The 20,122-nt window shown below is 33.9% G+C and overlaps 2 protein-coding genes across 4 annotated transcripts; one reads left to right on the top strand and one right to left on the bottom strand.

Annotated features, from left to right (window-relative positions):
• Window positions 1-615: 615 nt before the first annotated feature.
• LOC132759706 (syntaxin-5-like) lies at window positions 616-3,848 on the top strand (the record flags this gene model as incomplete). The annotated part of the gene is given in 3 exon segments (XM_060751523.1): window positions 616-683; window positions 1,443-1,564; window positions 2,060-3,848. Coding segments are annotated over 3 exon segments (350 nt in total), but the record flags the coding sequence as incomplete, so codon positions are not given.
• Window positions 3,849-9,636: 5,788 nt separating this feature from the next.
• On the bottom strand, window positions 9,637-17,599 carry LOC132759707 (uncharacterized). 3 transcript variants are annotated; one of them, XM_060751527.1, is made up of 2 exons: window positions 17,417-17,599; window positions 9,637-12,347 (listed from the first exon to the last, which is right to left on the bottom strand). In XM_060751527.1, exon 2 carries the CDS (start codon window positions 12,332-12,334, stop codon window positions 10,370-10,372), a length of 1,965 nt encoding a protein of 654 aa, XP_060607510.1. In that variant the 5' UTR covers window positions 12,335-12,347; window positions 17,417-17,599; the 3' UTR covers window positions 9,637-10,369. The 3 variants fall into 3 exon arrangements, with proteins under 3 accessions (XP_060607510.1, XP_060607508.1, XP_060607509.1); XM_060751525.1 differs by lacking the exon at window positions 17,417-17,599 and adding an exon at window positions 16,506-16,696; XM_060751526.1 differs by lacking the exon at window positions 17,417-17,599 and adding an exon at window positions 16,163-16,331.
• Window positions 17,600-20,122: the final 2,523 nt, after the last annotated feature.

Consider the following 20,122-nt stretch of genomic DNA (forward strand, 5'->3'; position numbering starts at 1 on the left):
TTGGCTTAAAAATGAAGAAAAATTGATCAGATTTTTCTAATTTCATCAATTATTCAGTTTTGGAAATATAGCATATTCTAAGCTAACAGTGTTCCATTTCTAAAGGTTCAAATGATTCTTTTGTTATATGTAAAGTATTTCCTAACATTTGGAAAAAATGTAAGTGTTTTAAGTTTATGAGCTTTATTTTTCAAAAAGTTTGTTTGCTTAGGTACAGTTGTGTGTTTGAATCAAAGGCATGGTACAAAATCTTTCCTTAGAGGAAAAATAAGTATGTAACCATAACTTGTTTGCAAATGACAAATGTCTCCTGCCATTGCATTATTATAAATCAAAATTTATTATGCTTAAATGATGCACAGTTGACTGTTTATTGCATGAAACCAGAGTAATAATTCCGTTTTATATTATTTTTGGATATTTCTGTTGAAGTTTATACATTGTGCATATTTCTACTGTCGGGTTTTTTGACGGGTTGATCTGTAAAAAAGATAACAAAAAATTATTAAATGCTAAATATCCATTTAGCTATTAAATTTTAAATGTATGAAATATGTTTTTGAACAGGCCCGTTGTTTTGTTACAAGTAAAAGCTAAACAAAGGCCCATTGGGAGATTTTGCAATAAACATGGACATGGATAGGTCCAGGTATCAACAACAGTTACAACTCATAGATGAGCAGGTAACCATGACAACCTTGTTAACTTTGACCTCCAGTTCTCCCAAACTTACCCTATATCTTGCTTTATTTATGTATTGGACTTGCCCTATTTTGATTTTGGAATGGTCCATTGTTGACATAAGAAAACTTGCGATCAGAATAAAAAAGTAAATGTGTATTTAACCAACAGTGGTTCAGAATGTATGTTTGGGTTGTTAAATCAAATGGTAAGTTTAAAGTGTACTGTAACGTGTATATAAATGTATGCTTGGGTCGTTAAATCAGAGGATAAGTTTTAAGTGTACTGTAAAGTGTATAGGCGCTAGTCACATTATCAAATATTTTATATAATGGGCTTACAATCATATAGTATATAGCCGATATAGAACATAAAAAAAGTTTGTTTCAAGCACCTGTGATAAGCTTATCATCATGGCAACAATTAATGCAGCACATTGTTAAGTAAATTTAATATTTAATTTAGGTAGCATTACTTGTTGAAGGTCATTTCTTTAAAGGAGTTAACTGTTGTATGATTAACCAGTGTCTTTCAATTAGTTTTGAAAGACCTTGGATTAACAAAGAACTACAAATCAGACGCTTGTTTATGTCATAAAATCATGCCCTAAATTTAGTAAAAATGTCCTGAAAAAGCCCTAAAAAGGCCTTAAATTTATGTATGAGAAGTCATGTATGAACCATGATGACCAGTCACATATATATTGTAAAATAAGCATAAACTAAGCATCTTGTTAAGTGAATTGATTTGATTTTTCATAGGACTCATACATAAGTGAGAGAGCAAGCACAATGCAAAATATAGAGTCAACGATCGTAGAACTTGGTCAGATATTTACACAACTTGCTCATATGGTGAAAGAACAAGATGAAGCTGTACAAAGGTAAGGTCACAAAGGTTAAAGGTTAATGAGGTTAATGATTTACCATTGTATGACTCTGTTTAAAGTAAAAAATTGGATACTGGTTTTAAAAATAAGCTGATGTAGAGACATATTTGTAATCAGTATATTGTGGTTGGGTGTGAAAGAAACATTAATGCAGACAAAATGTAAAATACTTTTTGACTTTTTTGAACAAATTATATTTCATACATAAAGGCTAATACGATTTTCTAATTTTCAATATTTTCCTTATATGTTTGTTTTGATGAATTTTGTAAAAATTCAGAAGATACTTGTATGTTAAATAAAAACCTTTGTTTGTTTTACTTCCTTTTCCTGAACTACTACAGATCTTTCCTCACATTAACTTGACAAAAATGACTACAAAAATGTCCATTGTATAAACTTTGTCAGTTATACTTTTCAACTGCAGCGAACAGGTCTTGATTGTAACTTATTTTATCATATAATATGTGTTTGTTTATGTGATTACAGGATAGATTCCAATGTAGAGGATGCACAACTGAATGTGGAAGCTGCTCATGGCGAAATTTTAAAATACTTTCAGTCAGTGACGAACAATAGATGGCTAATGATAAAAATATTTGCTGTGTTGATAATATTTTTCATCATTTTCATAGTGTTTATGGCCTAAATGTGGAAATTTTAAATAATAAAAGAAAAAAAAAAGAAACAACAGTGAAGGATTCTCTCTAACTGTGCCTTGAGAAATAAATTGAAAAATGAATTTTAACGACAGCCATCAAAAAGAATTTGAAAATGTAAACATTTTTTGTGTGTTTTTAACAGCATTTGTTATCATAGTTGGGATGTATTTGTGTTTCATCACAAATAAGCTTTGTGCATATATGCCTGCATATTATACTAGTAATATGATGATAATCAACCTGTTTTAAGGGGGTAAAATATAATTTAAGGGGATTTAATAATGTACATGCACGCCTGTTTAATAAACAGTCAGATGCTGAGTTAACATGGTATATGTGTGTGTGTCTACAAAATATTAACAGAAAAAATATGACAGTGAAGTAAAAGTAGCACATAATCGTATTTCACATTGGATGATATTTATTTGGTCTTGTATGTATATTTTTGTAAAATGCTCTGATAAAAGTGTGGGATAATCATACAATATAAATTGAATGTTTCCACTTTCATTTTATTTTTATTTTCAGCCGAGAAACAATTTGTTGCTGAAGTGAGTTAATAATAATGTGATTATTTATTGTGTTCTGAATACAATGTACAGTGATAAATCTTGTTCGTATGCGAGACCTCTCCACATTATGCTAGTATGTTTGACATAAATTGCATTTCCATTTGTTTTCTGGTACCTTGGCCTCCACTAAATTCTCATAAAAATCACTTCTATCAGAGGGATGGTAATTAATAATGTTTTAAGAATTGTATAAAGTCTACATGTCAATCATATCAGCTACATATTTGATCAGTTGTTGACAAAATTTTCATATATACATGTATAACTCAATTGCTTGTTAATTAACCCAGGGTCTTATATTAGATTAAGCTCTATAAGATGAAAGAAGGCTTTTTGTTTTGCCCTGCAAAAAAATCATATTCATGTTTTTAGCTTTGTAAGAAATGTGATGGAAATGTTAGTTTTGTCACATATGGTTTTCTTACATATATGGTTTCCTTGCAATATTGGATCATGTTTGCCCTCTTTATTTATTTTTTTTTTCAAATTTTCTTTTAAATCGATTTTATGTGCTACATTAATCTTAATTTTTTTTTTATCTCTTGAGTATTCTTTTCATCAAAGTATTGATAGTTTCATGTCATTTATATACTTAAGTTAAACTTAAATTAGGGCTATGACATTATCATTTAACAATACATATAATAATAGTATTGTTGTTATTTGTTAAAATTAGCCGTGTCACGACAAAACCAACATAGTGGGTTTGCGACCAGCATGGATCCAGACCAGCATGCGCATCCGCGCAGTCTGATCAGGATCCATGCTGTTCGCTATCAGTTTCTCTACTAATAGAGTTGGTAAGCAAACAGCATGGATCCTGATCAGACTGCGCGCAGACTGCGGTGGTCTGGATCCATGCTGGTCACAAATGCACTATGTTGGTTTTGTCATGACGAGGCTCAATTATGATTATGTTCCTGTATGTATTTGTTTCTATTACATATTATGGTACTAATAAATTTTGATTTGTTCACATAAAGAACAAATCTTTTAAATTGAATCATTGGATATTCATGAAATAAAAGTTGTAAGAATGCAAAATTTTGTTTTGGTTGTTGGTTTGAAGTTATACTGCACTCTGTTTTTCTAAAATTATCATTCTTACATGTATTGTAAAAAATGACCCAAATTTGAAAAGCATTACAATGCTTTTAACTGAAATCGGGCTAAAAACAGCACAATAATGTTATTTTCAATTTATTTCTGAGTATATTTCTTATCATTGTTTTGAGTACCTGAGCTGATGTATGTAAAAAATTCAAATTTTATGTTTTTAGGCGTTTGGACTTCAGTCGAGGTCCTTTAAGTTAATGCAATTTATACAAGATTCAATGAAGGTCTTAATATAACCTCTAAGGCACATCAAAAAACTAATTTTGAGTATTACAGCAACTACACAGGGACACTATATCCTTTACAAAGTACTTTTTTAGATATGTTTTGGAAGAAAATCGAGTTTTACATAGTAATAAAAATCCTTTATTTTAAAGGCTCAAGTACATATATGTTTTTAAGATTGAGGACCTAGACAGAAAATGAGCATGTACTGGCTAGATCTATTTACACATGATTTATACTGTACAAGTATAAACAACATGAACATCATGTTTTATTTGAATTGCATCATGCACGTTAGAGATTAAAGTGCATGCAATGAGAAAATGTTGAGTTATGTACAGCTGATACTGTAATTAAAAGTTCTTGATGACATGTTAATGTTTTCGCTCTGTCAAATTGTAATTCATTACAAGATAACTTGTGTTTGAACTTCTTTTTGTGTTCAGGAAACAACAATCAAATCTTATAAAATAGTTTTAATGCTATACTTAAAAATATTAGCCGGCTCTGCAAGTAAAACATATATCAATATTTAACTGTTGAAAGGGCGGATTTTTATTGAAACTCTTAGACTTTTATTAACAATTTTATGATAATTTTTTGCAAGGGAGATAATAGGGACTTGTTTTTTCAAAGGGAGATAAGAGATTTCGTTTTACTTTGGTCTCCATGTTCATTTTCTGGAGAGAAAAAATTACAATCATGATAACATCAAAAGAATTGCTTGAAAGTATCTGTTGTTAATGATTTATGCAACTACAAGGCTCACACTGGCATTTATTGCACATGAGGGATTTTATGATCAAAGGTTGCCATAGCTCCTGGGTCCTATTTGAGCCTAGCCAGATCCAATTTTGCCTAATTGAGTAGAATGTTGTAGTATATTGCCTTTTTGTGTCGCCTCTACGGAGTAGTGGCGACATATAGGGATCACTTCTCCGTCATCTGTCTGTCCGTCTGTCTGTCTGTCCGCACTCACAGGAGAGTAATTATGTGGCTAGAGGGACAATAGGTTCTCTTTGATGTCATTCATTCCGTAATGCTTTTATGTGGCTATTTTCTTTTGCGTGGCTAAAAAGAACAATAGAGAGAACAATAGAGTAGCCACATAATGACTGTCCTGTGAGAACGTCCGTCCGTCCGTCACAAAACTTGTCCGGACTACTCCTCATAAACTACTGGTGCAATTTCATCTTAACTTTACAGAAATGATCAGTACCAAGTGTAGTTGTGCATATTGTCAGCATTTTCCGGTTCAATGATTTTTGTCAGAGTTATGGCCCTTTAATAATTTTTAGCTCACCTGTCACAAAGTGACAGGATGAGCTTTTGTGATCGCTTTTCGTCCGGCGTCCGTCCTTAAACTTTTACTTTAAATGACATCTCCTCATAAACCACTAAGCCAATTTCATCCAAACTTCACAGGAATGTTCCTTTGGTGGTCACCTTTAAAAATTGTTCAAAGAATTTAATTCCATGCAGAACTCTGGTTGCCATGGCAACCGAAAGAAAAAACTTTAAATATCTTCTTTTAAAAAACCCAAAGAGCTAGAGCTTAGATAGTTGGCATGAAGCATCTTCTAGTGAGTGTCTACCAAGTTTGTTCAAATAAAAGCCCTGGGGTCAAAATTGGCCCCGCCCCAGGGGGTCATTGATTTTCCCTAAATGCATATAGTAAAAACCTTCTTTTAAAGAACCCAAAGAGCTAGAGCTAAGATATTTAGCATGAAACATCTTCTAATGAGTGTCTACCAAGTTTGTTCAAATAAAAGCCCTGGGGTCAAAATTGGCCCCGCCCCAGGGGGTCATTGATTTTCACTATATGCATATAGTAAAAACTTAAAAAATCTTCTTTTAAAGAACTCAAAGAGCTAGAGCTAAGATATTTAGCATGAAACATGTTCTAATGGGTGTCTACAAAGTTTGTTCAAATAAAAGCCCTGGGGTCAAAATTGGCCCCGCCCAAGGTGTCATTGATTTTCCTTATATGTGTATAGCAAAAACTTAAAAGTCTTCTTTGAAAAAACCCAAATAGCTAGAGTTTAGATATTAAGCATGAAACATCTTCTAGTAAGTGTCTACAAAGTTTGTTCAAATATAAGCCCTGGGGTCAAAACTGGCCCTGCCCTTGGGGTGTCATTGTTTTTAGATATATTTGTATAGTAAAAACATAAAATATCTTCTTTTAAAAAACCCAATGAGCTAGAGCTTAGATATTTAGCATGAAACATCTTCTTATGGGTGTCTACCAAGTTTGTGCAAAGAAAAGCCTTTGGGTTAAAATTGGCCCTGCTGGGGGGGGGGGGGGGGCAGGTCATTGTTTTTCATTATATGTGTGTAGTAAAAACTAAACAACATGAAACATCTTCTAATGGGTGTCTTCCAAGTTTGTTCAAATAAAAGCCCTGGGGTTTAAACTGGCCCCACTCTGGGGGGCCACTATACAGGTGAGCGACCTCAGGGCCATCATGGCCCTCTTGTTAATTTTAAAGTTTGTCCGGACTACTTCTCTTATACCACTAATGCAATTTCAATGAAACTTTACAGGATTGATCTGTAGCTCAAGTCCTTGCGCATATTGCACGGGTGTTCCGGTTGAATGATTTTTGGCCGAGTTATGGCCCTTTGATAAAAAGGTGTTTTTTTCTGTGTGTTGCCAGATACGCAAGGGCTTGTCCGGACTACTTCTCATAAACTACTGGTGCAATTTCATCCAAACTTTACAGGAACTAGAGGATGCTTTTGTAAAAAAGCGCATGTCTCCCCCACTGCTGAGAATAACTGTGAATGGAAACAGGAATGGAAATGGAGATAAGATAATGTAAATACCCGGTAGTCACTTCAATGAAGGCTGTCTATGGATGGTTTCTATTGTTAAGGTTGTATGAGAAGATGCTTCCTAAACTGTTTGTTTTTTAACCAGGTATTCAATTTTGAAAATCCTGGTTATTCAATCAGCGTATGGCAGGCGGGCGTCAAACGAAATTGCACTTGATGGTCATATCATATATAGTTTTCACAAATGAAATTAAATGAAATTGTGTCTGCTCCATAATTCTTCAAACCTTTAAAGGATTTTGATGATACTTGAAAAAACGTTCATATTGTCAGATTTTTTTACACTATTGAAAGACCAACTCAAATTACAATGTATGTAAAATCATGATAACTGTAGTGTGTTGGGATGACTCCTTTCGTTTTCACAATGAAGCCTCTCTGGTAGATACTTGAAACAAAAATTCACCACATCCAGAGAAACGTGTAGAGTACATGTTTCGTATGGCTGGTTCCAAGGTCAAGGTCTACTTGACACTTGAATGTCATATCATATATAGTTTCACAAACGAAATTAAAGGAAATTGTGTCTGCTCCATAACTCTTCAACCCTTTGAAGGATTTTGATGATACTTGAAACAAACGTTCATATTGTCAGATTTTTTACACTATTGAAAGACAACTCAAATTTCAATGTATGTCAAATCATGATAACTGTAGTGTGTTGGGATGACTCCACTCGTTTTCACAATCAAGCCTCTCTGGTAGATATGGTCAATAAGTGTCTTGTGTGCTGTAGTAGCCTTGTTTATTATTTGTTTAAAGCGATGTCGTAACATAGTGTGGGTCAATGGATGTTCTAAATATTGAATGAGGTCAATGTTGAAGTCTCCTAGAACTATGCAGTTTTCTGTTGGTGAATTTTCCCAAGACAAGGGTAAGCTTTTGAAGGAACAAGTTAATCGGCCAATGACGGAGGTTTATATACAAGGGTTGATTAATAAGACCAATCATCCTATGAAGTTTGAGGGTTGTAGGTCAAAAGGAACTCTAGTTATCATCCGGAAATGAGAAATTGACCAACGGTCACTGTGACCTTGACCTTTGACCTACTGACCCCAAAAACAATAGGGATCATCTGCTCTATAAGACCAATCATCCTATGAAGTTTGAGGGCTGTAGGTCAAAAGGAACTCTAGTTATCATCCGGAAACGAGAAATTGACCAACGGTCACACTGTGACCTTGACCTTTGAACTACTGACCCCAAAAAACAATAGGGATCATCTGCTCAATAAGAACCAATCATCCTATGAAGTTTGAGGTCTGTAGGTCTAAAGGAACTCTAGTTATCATCCGGAAACGAGAAATTGACCAACGGTCAGTGTGACCTTGACCTTTGACCTACTGACCCCAAAAACAATAGGGATCATCAGCTCTATAAGACCAATCATCCTATGAAGTTTGAGGGCTGTAGGTCAAAAGGAACTCTAGTTATCGTCCGGAAACGAAGAATGGACGGACGGACGGACGGACGGACTGACGGACGGACAGGGCAAAAACAATATGTCTCCCCCCGAGGTGGGGGAGACATAATGATCAGTACCAAGTCTAGTTGTGCATATTGTCAGCATTTTCCGGTTTAATGATTTTTGTCAGAGTTATGGCCCTTTAATAATTTTTAATTCTAAAGTTTGTCCGGACTACTTCTCTTATACCACTAATGCAATTTCAATGAAACTTTACAGGATTGATCTGTAGCTCAAGTCCTTGCGCATATTGCACAGGTTTTTCTGGTTGAATGATTTTTGGCCCAGTTATGGCCCTTTGATAAAAATGTGTTTTTTTCTGTGTGTTGCCAGATACACAAAAGCTTGTCCGGACTACTCCTCATAAACTACTGGTGCAATTTCATCCAAACTTTACAGGAATGATCAGTACCAAGTCTAGTTGTGCATATTGTCAGCATTTTCCGGTTCAATGATTTTTGGCAGAGTTATGGCCCTTTAATAATTTTTATTTTTAAAATTTGTCCGGACTACTTCTCTTATACCACTAATGCAATTTCAATGAAACTTTACAGGATTGATCTGTAGCTCAAGTCCTTGCGCATATTGCACGCGTTTTTCGGTTGAATGATTTTTGGTTGAGTTATGGCCCTTTGATAAAAAGGTGTTTTTTTCTGTGTGTTGCCAGATACACAAAAGCTTGTCCGGACTACTCCTCATAAACTACTGGTGCAATTTTATCCAAACTTTACAGGAATGATCAGTACCAAGTCTAGTTGTGCACAGTCCGTCTGTCACAAAATTTGTCTCAAGATGAAATTGGCCATCATGAGGCGACACATGTGATCACTGATTGCTCTTGTTTCTTCATAGGGAAGTTGGTTCCTAATGATACTCTGTACTACATATAGAGAGTAAAAATCCACATTTGAAATGACTGAGTAGTTTAAAGAAAACTGAAATTACTGAATACAACATTCAGATCTTTCCAATGACATCAAACATATGCTTGAATATGTGTGTTGTGTTTCAAACTAGAATTGCACTATTATTAACGACATATGTGCTTATAAAATGTTTGTTTCAACTTTGTATGACATTATTGCTGCTGTGTCAGTTTCTATTTACAGCATCTGTTATTTTGTTAAATTGTTGAGACGACTAGCGCTAATGCACATACAATAGAGAGAACGATGATATTTTTTTTTCAAATATATATTTGACGATAATAAGAGCTGATATACATGAATATATAACTTAACAACAACATATCTCGAGCGATATACCTTTAACTAATAAATAACAGTCAAATTATAGGTGATATAGTGACTCAACATTTATTTTTATGACAAAAAAAGTTTCCTTTTCACGTGAATATAGGCCTACTTGTAAATGATTACATATCAATATGAGTATAACAATAACAATTAAGTCAAGAGATCCCCGGGAGATGCTTTGGTAGTTTAGCGTGGAGGAAGGTAGTCTAGTACTGGTGTAACTCTCCAGGAACGATGGTTAGGAAACTACCCGCCTATATGACTGAAATACTGTTGGGAAAGGCGTAAAATGAAACAAACAAACAAACAAATCAAGAGATTGTACAAGTAGCGAACATATGGAAATCGTGTGACGTTAAACATTTGTAATAGGCACTATGCATATGTCACTATGAATAACAAAAAGTATCACCATTATTTTGGCGCCATTTTATGCCATAGGTGGCCCATGGGCCATTTTGCGCTTTGTTGCATCCACAGAATGGCGACCAATCGGAAGTCTGCACTCTTATTTATGATAACACAAGCAAAACTGCTGATAAACACGGACGAAGGAATATATTCTTTGAATGAATTTAAATTCATAAAACTATCAACCAGCGGTAGAAAAGTACAAAGTTTTGAAAAACATTTTTATCAGTAATCAGTAGATTTGCCTTTTCTACTCATGTCTTCGCTAGTAATTGTGTTTTGTACGAAGCTTGAGCTGTGATGAAACTGTCCTCCTTACTAAGTCCAGGTGGCGCCATCTGGAAAGATACGGGCGTAACAGCGCTTAAAATAGGTCGTTCATTTGATTTCTTTTCTTTAGTTTGTTCTTTCGAGTTTGAAAGCGTTGAATCCTCCTTAGCAAGAAGATAGCCCGGGCTATCATTTTCTAGAGCCCTATCTTTAAATGTTATTTGCACAAAAGGTATACTTCTTGGATTATCAGCACTCTTTAAAAGTTGTCTATCAACACCTGTTTCTTCACGTTCTTCTAACATTCCAGAATTGGCAATTTCTCTAGTTTTTGCCAATGGTGTCATAACCTTGGCCTCAAAGTCTTCAGCAGAATTTGGAGGAGCAACAAAGTTCATGTCATTAATGAGTTGTTGAGTCTTTGAATGACTTTTCAAAATGTCTTCTTTCGTGACCTTCTGTTTTTGTTTCTTGTTAAGATTCGGAACGTTCAGTTCTTTCATGTGTTCATTGTGCTTCTGTAAGTGAACGAGCAATTCCTTGGCTAATTGAGACTGGCGGGAAGGCGTCTCCGTGTCTTGTAAATACTCTTTAATCATCTTTATAATCATATCATCATATACATTTGATACTATGTCAATTTTAGGTAAGGACATAGGTGTCCCAGTTTTCTTAACTCTTTTGGCTGTTGCCATACTGTCGCCTGCTATATATTTCTGACACATAGATTGCTTATCTAGTTTTTCGGACGGCAACAAGATGCTACCAAGCGTCATAGACCTTGGTCCAAGTGGCGGTATTTCAAGTCCAATGTTTTCTTTCATTTCATTAAAATTGAAAAGCATACCGGTTCCTTTAACTACCGGTAGCGCATTTAGGAAGGAGAAATTCCTCTGTCTTTGTTCAGATTGAGGTTTTGGATACGTGAACTCCTCGAATTTTGTGCCCAGTCCCAATGCACGCCTTTTCTGATCCGCTGATATATTCGGTAACTCCAAATGTTGAAGCGAAAATGAATGTGTTCCACGATTTTTACCGGAGTAAAGGGGTCCTGATAAAAACGGTTTCCTCGGGACACTATCATCTGTATCTTCGACAGGTTGTTCGGTCTTGCTTTCTCCTAAATGTGTAAAGAGGCTTACAGAAGGGGTGCAAGGTGGAATCCTTGGAGGGCTATGAACAGAGCGTATAATCTTCGAATTTGTATTATGAAACTTTGGCTGTTCTTGGCTCTCAGGACCTTCAAAAATGATATGACTAATAGAAGGTTTGCTAGAACCGCTGGAGTCAGGTTTCAATTTTATGCTTGACTTAATTCCCAATTCTCTGGCTAGACCAACTTTCTTGACGGGAGATTTCTGTCCATCCGTCCTTTCCCTTTTCCATCGATTTTCTTCCGCATTTCGCACCCGTCTCCTTTTATCAGCACTTTTACTCACACTTTTTCCAATAGCATCTTCTTTAATATCATCTGACACAACAAAATACGTATAAGGCGAACTTCCCTCAGTTTGTTTTACGGGACTCATATCTGATTTAGATCTGTCTAATTTAAATGTATCAACGGATGAACTGAGGTCTTTATTCAAATGCGCTGGACCGCACATAAGATTTATTTCTTCATTGCTACGTGTTTGTCCTTTAAATCGTTCTCTTGACTTTTCAAGCTTTTCTTTAATAATTTCCATCTTTTTGTTTAAAGTATCCTTTCTTCGGAGTTCTTTTATCGGTATCTTGTATTTTACAAATCCCTTCTTTTTCCTTGAAGATTTTTGTCCGAACTTTAAAATAATATCGGTACCAGTCTGTCCCGATACACCGGAAGGTGGTGGAGTGGTCGGTAGTTTATCTGGGGTGTCATTTTCGTCGTTTCTGATATTTTGTAACTCTCTAGGATCGGTCACTTTCTCTGCCGTGAGTATGAAGTACGGTTCTATCTTCGAGCCCATTTCTCGAAAACATCTGAAATGTACATAATATAATTTATAAGATGACCGAGTTTAAGATTCGGGAAGCATTTTATCATATCATAATATAATCATTATCGTATCATAATATAATAGAATATTATAACATAATCTAGGATATCTATCGTTTGGCACTTTTAACAGACGTAACCAATATTTAATACAATTTTTTTTGATTGGGTATCGTCCTAAGTCATCCATAACTGCATCATTACAAGCATTAGAGTTTACCACAACAAAATATATGGAGTGATTCAATACAGGAAAAATCACTAAGACCCCATAATTCCGAACCATACAACATAATGGGTTTTATCTTAACATCAAATATTTTAAATAAAGTATGGAATAAGGTATGCAACCGTAATCCTGAACAGAACTTAAAATATACAGAAACACTCTTTTTGCCTTAATAGGCATATGCTCTGCCATCTTGTACATAGATAATTTGCTAGTAAAATGAACACCAACATAATCAAACCCTTTAACAACTTTAATATTTCTACCAGAAAAGTGCCAATGCTCATGTTTTGACAACTGTTCCCCATTTTTAAAAAAACATAATTGTATTTTCTGATCGCAAGATCAGAAAATACATAGCTAACATCCACGGTCTAACACAAAATTTCCTAACAGATCTAACAACGCAAAGTAGTTCTCACTCAAAACTGCTTAAAAACCAGCAATTTAAAAGAAAGAATGATTTTTTAATGTAGGCATTTAACGAATTACAGTGCATTAAAAGTTTAGATTAGTCAATAGAAATATGAGGTTACAATCACAAATTTCGCGGATGAATATCTTTTTTACCCAATGAAAAATGTTCGGCTACTTCAGTAAAGCTTCGGATTATGGATTCAATGAAAATGCTATTTATAGCTATGTCGATTACCGAAGTACACAAATAAATCTGACTGTCGAGTAGTGGAATATATACATGTCGGGCTGTTTTGGCGAGAAGATTTTCGCTAAATTATTTTCATCAGTGTTATCGTGAACAAAATACCTCGAAATTAATAAGGTTTACAAACACGAAATGGAAATTACAATGTATCCCGAAACAACCAATTTTCAATCACAACCTAAACTCAAACAAATTTTGATTCCGTGATGCTGATGCCATGTCTGACTAAAGTATATAAAGCCACTTAATTGTCGTATTAACTTCAACACTTGCAGGAATGTCATACTTGATTAATTGTCAGATGTTATCAGAAAAACAATAAGAAATTGTTTGTTTTAAGCAGGGTCAAATTTCTATTTGAACGACCCTGTTTTAAGTGACATAATATAAATTGCCCAACTTAAACTATATCAAAATAGTCACTTGTTTAACATAGTGATAAAAAAAAATTCAAAGCAAGTCAGTATTGGGTACAGGGTTTTACCATTTACCTCAGTTTCAGGTGTATTTAAAACATTTATTTATATGATGTACCACTAAATATTCATCAGACTTTACAGAGGGGTCCTTATTAATAAAATCTTAAATTTTAATCAAGAATTTTTAAGTGATGATTGTAAAATAAATCTGTTGTATGCGATACCATCTGGCAGATCTAGACAAGTTTTCATATTTGGTAATACATGTTTGTATTATAAAATGGGTAACGTAAAGATTGAATGTATTTTTCGGGGCCTCCGTGGCCGAGTGGTTAAAGTCGCTGACTTGAGATCACAGGTCCCTCACCACTGTAGGTTCGATCCTCACTCGGGTCGAAATCTTTCATGTGAGGAAGCCATCCAGCTGGCTTACGGAAGGTCGGTGGTTCTACCCAGGTGCCCGCTCGTGCCTGAAATAATGCCCGGAGGGGCAACTGGGGTCTTCCTCCACCAACAAAGCTGGAAAAAAATCGACGAAAAATCTCGGCGGGACGCTCTAGGATGACCCGACTTGAGTGTACGGTCGCCAATATGGGCTTTCCGGCGGCGACCTTAAATAAACGCATTAATAAAAAATGAATGCATTTATCATTTAGCACTCGAAATAGCGTACTAAAAAGTGACACCTTTAACTGCCCTTTATATACATATTAACAGTAGACATACCAATGCATTGTACTGTTCATATGTTATAACATTTAGTGTAAGTTTTTTAAAGTTGAAATCGTTGAATAGACTGTTGTTAAATTTTCTACAATTTTTATTAGCCCTGATTTATCTTGAACAAATTCTTTAGTGGTGATTTAATACACTGCTGTTTGAATTTAGATTAAAATATTCCTGGGATTGACCTGAGTGGGTCATATCGTTTTGATTGTTTTTCTAAGAAAGATCAAGACATGTTGAAAATGTACCAACCTTAAAATGAATAAATGTTGATAGATGCATTAATATCTAAAATAAATTTAAAGCATAATTTCCCCTTTATTTAGTATTGGCTGAAAACAACTTAACTGATTGAATATTGGTTGTTCCGGGATATTTGTTTTTATTCAAGCTGCATACGCATTACTTCACCGTGGTGCAGAGGTAGCGCGCTCGTTTAGGGTGTGAGAGGCCTAAGGTTCAAATCCTAGTCGAGGCAACTTTTTTTTGAAGTGTCTTTTTTAAGGAAGTAGCCACGATATGCAAGGATAAAGTGTGGCTGTCATAAAAAATGAAAAATGATTTTTTGATGCAACTCATGCAAACTTCCATATGTATCAATCTCAAACTGTTATAGAAAAAAATCTAAACGCAGTCGCTGCGTAAGATGAAATATAGTATATAAAAATAAACTTATACAGGAAAATACATACAGATAGTCAGTATGATTTAGATTGCAAAGATCAGAAAATACCACAGAGCTTGCAGCCCTTTGATTTTTGTCTATGTTAACAACAAGTTTATATTGATTACAAAAATCTTGGAGACAATTGAGCTGTCGTTGAAGACCAACGATAGTATCAGATACAGACGCTATATCATCTGCAAACATAATCATAAATATTTCCAGAGTATCAGGATACAATTGAATATCCCTTATATTATTACTTAAAACAAATCATGTATTCATTAATATATAATGCAAATAATAGCGGACTTAGACTACAGCCTTGACATAATCCTGTGGGGCAATAAAAATATCAGAAACTTCAGATTTAGATTTAACAAAGCTGATACATAAATAGATTTAATTGTGTTATACAAACAACCAATTATTTTGTTTTACGTAATATATCATATAAATTTGTCCAATCTATAAAATCAAAAGCTTTTTGAAAATGGATGAAAGCTACATAAACTGGCTTTCGTTTCTGTTGGAGATATTTAGATACAATAGAGAATAGTATAAAAGCATTGTAAGTGTATGTCCCTCATATGTATGGAAGCATAACGTTGACATAATTTCGTTTCGCTGACATACAAGGTATTCTGCAGTACCCAATTTCATTGCCTCGGATGTTTTATTCTTCTGATCCGACATTTTCAAATTAATATTTACGAAAAGCAGTTGCAAGATTTCATTTCGGCAAAATAAAGGGGAAAAACTTATCAAAATGGCAAACCAAATGGTTTAAAAAGTTCTACTGTATCTTGTTTCTTATCACTATTCTTTTTATCCAAATTATTTAGAAACATTAATACAGGAATTTATGATATCATAAAGGATCGTTTCTTCGGTCGAAAACATTCTACCATTTTGTCTAAATTCACATTTATTTATATACAGTATATAATATCTAATTTAATGTGAATTATACTTATTAAATGCCTTAGTTATTGCAGTTGTGGTTGGTTAAAAAAACAACATAATTTCATTATATAAAATATGATCATGTAAAGCGTGATTAAGCGATTATGAATTAATAAATTACAAACCTGTACCTTGTCAGATTGAAAACTATCCATTTTAATACGAAATTGATTATATATACTCAAAACTAAAAGGTTAATTTCAAAACGAACGACTATAAAATCACATATCGTTAAAATATCGTATTGCAATCAATTGGGTAACAACTAGTTAGTACAAATCTATAGTTATGTCACTCAAATCTATGACTTTGTAATTGTCATTAAGTTAAAATTGGCATCATTCCAATCTTTTTTATATACTTTAATCTTAACAGATCATTTATATGTGTTTTTTATTTAATTGTTGACAATATAAATCAAGAGAAAAAAGACTTTTGAGTAAAAATTTCATTTTATCTATAAGTTTACATACCTTTCAAAAAGATTTATCTAATTGCGATAATAAAGTCACTCCGCATATTTGAAACAAGAATTTCCACCGACCAAATGCATGGCGCACATGCACGAAGTAAATGGTTTCATATTTACTATTTAAAGATAACATCTTTACATGCATACTGCTCAAATTTCTTTAAACCATTTGTTTAATCAGCCGGCTTTAATACATAGTTCTTCACATCACTACGATTTATCGTTGTTTATTGTAAATAGTTGTTAAGCCGGATAAATGTACTTTTTTCGGCATAGTCGAATTGGCAAAGATTAATTAATACACGTCATGTGTGTTAAAGAAAAAATATATGTATTTCTCTTGTATATACATTTATATTGGACAGACTATGAAGGTTTTTAATGCAAATTCAATAATAAAAAACATATTGTAATTGTATACGATTGTAAGGGGAACAATGCTCGTTTTCCAACAGTAATATTAATTTCATCTTAATGTATGTCTAATAAATATAAAATAGAGATATATACACGTGTAATGATAAATAAGTGCCGATAGTTGAACAAGTACTAAAAGGAATAATCCTTGAACTTTTTCAAACTGAAAATAAAGAGGGACAATGAATTTAACTTTCTAAGCTACGAGCGGAGTATCTTCTAGCGCGCGTTTTGGAGGTCTTAAAGTTTTTAAATAATAAAGTGCCAGAAAATCTAATATTTAAGAATGCAACTGAGTGTAAAATTTCTGATAGTTTATACTGTTACATGTGCTCTTTAAACATTATATAGTGAACGAAAAGGCTGGTTAGAGGCGGGTAAATAAATAAATGGCAGAAACAAGATTAGTGTGTTGTGATGGCAAATAGTTATATGTGCTATGAATATATTTTTTTCTGGGAATATTAAGGTTATAAAATACAGAAATGCCCATACCTACGAACCAATCCCGTATTATATAAAAAACAACCTCTAAATCGTATCCATTCTTTCCGTTACTTATAACTTATGGTGTATTGGTAACAAAATAAAACGGATATGTATTTTAAATCTCGGCTTTAATGTTAAAATGCTTTGCAACGGATTAATCTATTGATAACCAGATAATCCGCTAGAAAATATAGTAAAACTGTATCATTGTTGCTTTATATACATATCTACGGAAGCGAAAAAGTGCCACAAGTATGTAGTATTGTAACAATTAAGTTATTCGCTGTCAATAAGTGAAGTAAAATAGCGTTTTCTTTGGAACTGAGGTCTGTTATACAATTTCACAACCTAGGTAACTGGAAAATGGTCAAAAACTCGCAACGCACCATCAATAAAATGTATACCCCTCCCCGCCGCCCAATAGACAGTTTAAGGGATTCAAGTCAGAACTTTCCGGTCTTGTCGAGACGACACGGCGGTTTTGTTTTGATACCAAAACAACCGGGACATGTCCAGCATGCTTTGCGGTTCCTTATTATTAAGGTTAAGTTGTAAAAAAAAAAATGTCAAGTCCCCGGTTTGGTCGCGGTTACGATGGACAGGGGCTTCTTGTAAATTTATAAACAAAAATAACTAGTCGCATTGTATTAATAGGAATTGTAATTAATAAGTTTTCAAACTTATAATATTTGCTTGTCAAAGATTCCCCTCCGTACTTCAGACAAGTACAGCTTAAATAGATTAGCCTTAAGTAGTGATATAGAGAAAAAAGTATGCAATAAAGTACACTATATTTCAATTCAGTTTGATTTATAAAATATTTAAAGTGCTTTATTTTACTTATCAAAAGCATTTTGAAGGTAATCAGTATTTACGCTACAGGACCGAACATATTATGTGCAATTACTTTAACTTTAAAGATAAAGACTCGCGACATTTTACATAACAAAACATGTCCGAGGACAGCACGCTCAACTTTTCCGTGCGTGCTAGATAAAAAGAAAAGTAGAAAAGGGGGTATTATAATTCTGCAGTGTTTGAAAGGATAACCCGTCCTTGTTGTTAGTTTGGGGACTTTGAGAAAATTAATAAATATTATAAATAAAAAATGAGATATATTTTTTCTGACATTTTTATATACACATTAAAGTCTTGATAATAATTTATTTTAGTGTTTTAATTTTAAGTGAATATTTATGACAGTTTTGAGAAATGAGTAAGTAAAAAAGGGCATTACTTTCTGATTAACAGCCTTGTAATATGGCGTCACATTTTGATAATGTGTAGAGAATAGAAGTAATTTTCCAGACGTCATTTTGGCTTTTTGACGTCTTATCTTACGTCATATGACGTGAAAGCATTCCTTTTTAAGCTGTGTAAAATTGCACTTGATTGCCCTATCTTTTTGATGGTGGGATAATGTAAAACTTGTTAGAATTAAAAATATATATTTGCTCTATGTCTGCACTTTCTTCAAGAACATTTTTAATTTGTATTATTCTTCACAATAATTAATATTTACGGATTTAACTACTTCTAACTTACTTCACCACGTCATCAAATGTGATATATAAGATGTTGTAGAAATTAACTTGACCAACAAGTTTTCATACTTAAACGTCTGAAATTAGAGCATTTGACTTTGTACCGCATGTTCTTTTGTTCTTTGTTTTTACGTCGCACCAACACATTATATGTTATGTGGCGAGAGGAACCTTCCGCACGAACTGGTACCGAGTAGAACCACCAACGTTCCGTAAGCAAGCTGGATAGCTAGTCGGGACCAATTTTAAAAATTAAAATCATTACTGTACAGGGCCATAACTCTGATAAACATTGAATTAACCGAAAATGTTGGCGAGATGCACAAGTAGACATGTTATTGATAATTCCTGTAAAGTCTGGATGAAATTGCACGGAGTAGTCCAGACAAACTTCTCTGTAGCTTGCAACACAAAAAAATCAACAATTTTTATTCAAGAGCCATAACTCGACCAAAAATCATTCAAGCAGAAAACCTGTGTTATATGCGCAAGTACTTGAGCTACCAATCAATCCAGTAAAATTTCAATGAAATTGCATTAGTGGTATAAGAGGAGAATACCAGACAAACTTTGTTAACACCCTTTTTATTCAAGGGCCATAACTCAGCCGAAAATCATTCAACCGGAAAACTGTGTAAAATGCCTAAGTACTTGACATATCAATCAATCATGTAAAGTTTTATTATTGAAATTGGATAAGTTGTTTAATAGATGTAGTCTGGACAAACTTTTCTACAAATTTCAACCAGTTTTAGATAAGTTTTGTACACAATAAGTTGCCGAGGCTTGGTTACATTCCTTACTTTTTTAACTAAATAGAGCAACTTTAAGTTTTTCGAGAAAATAACAAACAAGAGGGCCATCTTGGCCCTCGATCGCTCACCTGCCCATTCAAACTCATCAGGCAAGCATCCTGACCAAGTTTGATGACAATTAAGTCAAAATTGTGACAAGAGTATTAACAAGGGTTCTCAATATTTGGACAGTGTGACCTAGCTTTTGACCCTAGGTGACACATATTTGAACTTGACCTAGAAGTCATCAAAACAAACTTTCAGACCAATTTCCAGGATATTTGGATCAAAACAGTAACCACTTGAGTGTTATCAAGATTTTTCTATTTTTAGCTCCTGTGACCTAGTTTTTCATCCGAGATGACCCATGTTCG

This window comes from Ruditapes philippinarum, unplaced genomic scaffold, assembly GCF_026571515.1.
Source record: "Ruditapes philippinarum isolate M1 unplaced genomic scaffold, ASM2657151v2 ctg4398_1_1_1_1, whole genome shotgun sequence".
NCBI lineage: Eukaryota > Metazoa > Mollusca > Bivalvia > Venerida > Veneridae > Ruditapes > Ruditapes philippinarum.

Excerpts from the sequence above, each read along its gene's own strand:
- LOC132759707 (XM_060751527.1), bottom strand. The coding sequence starts at position 12,334 with ATGGGCTCGAAGATAGAACCGTACTTCATACTCACGGCAGAGAAAGTG.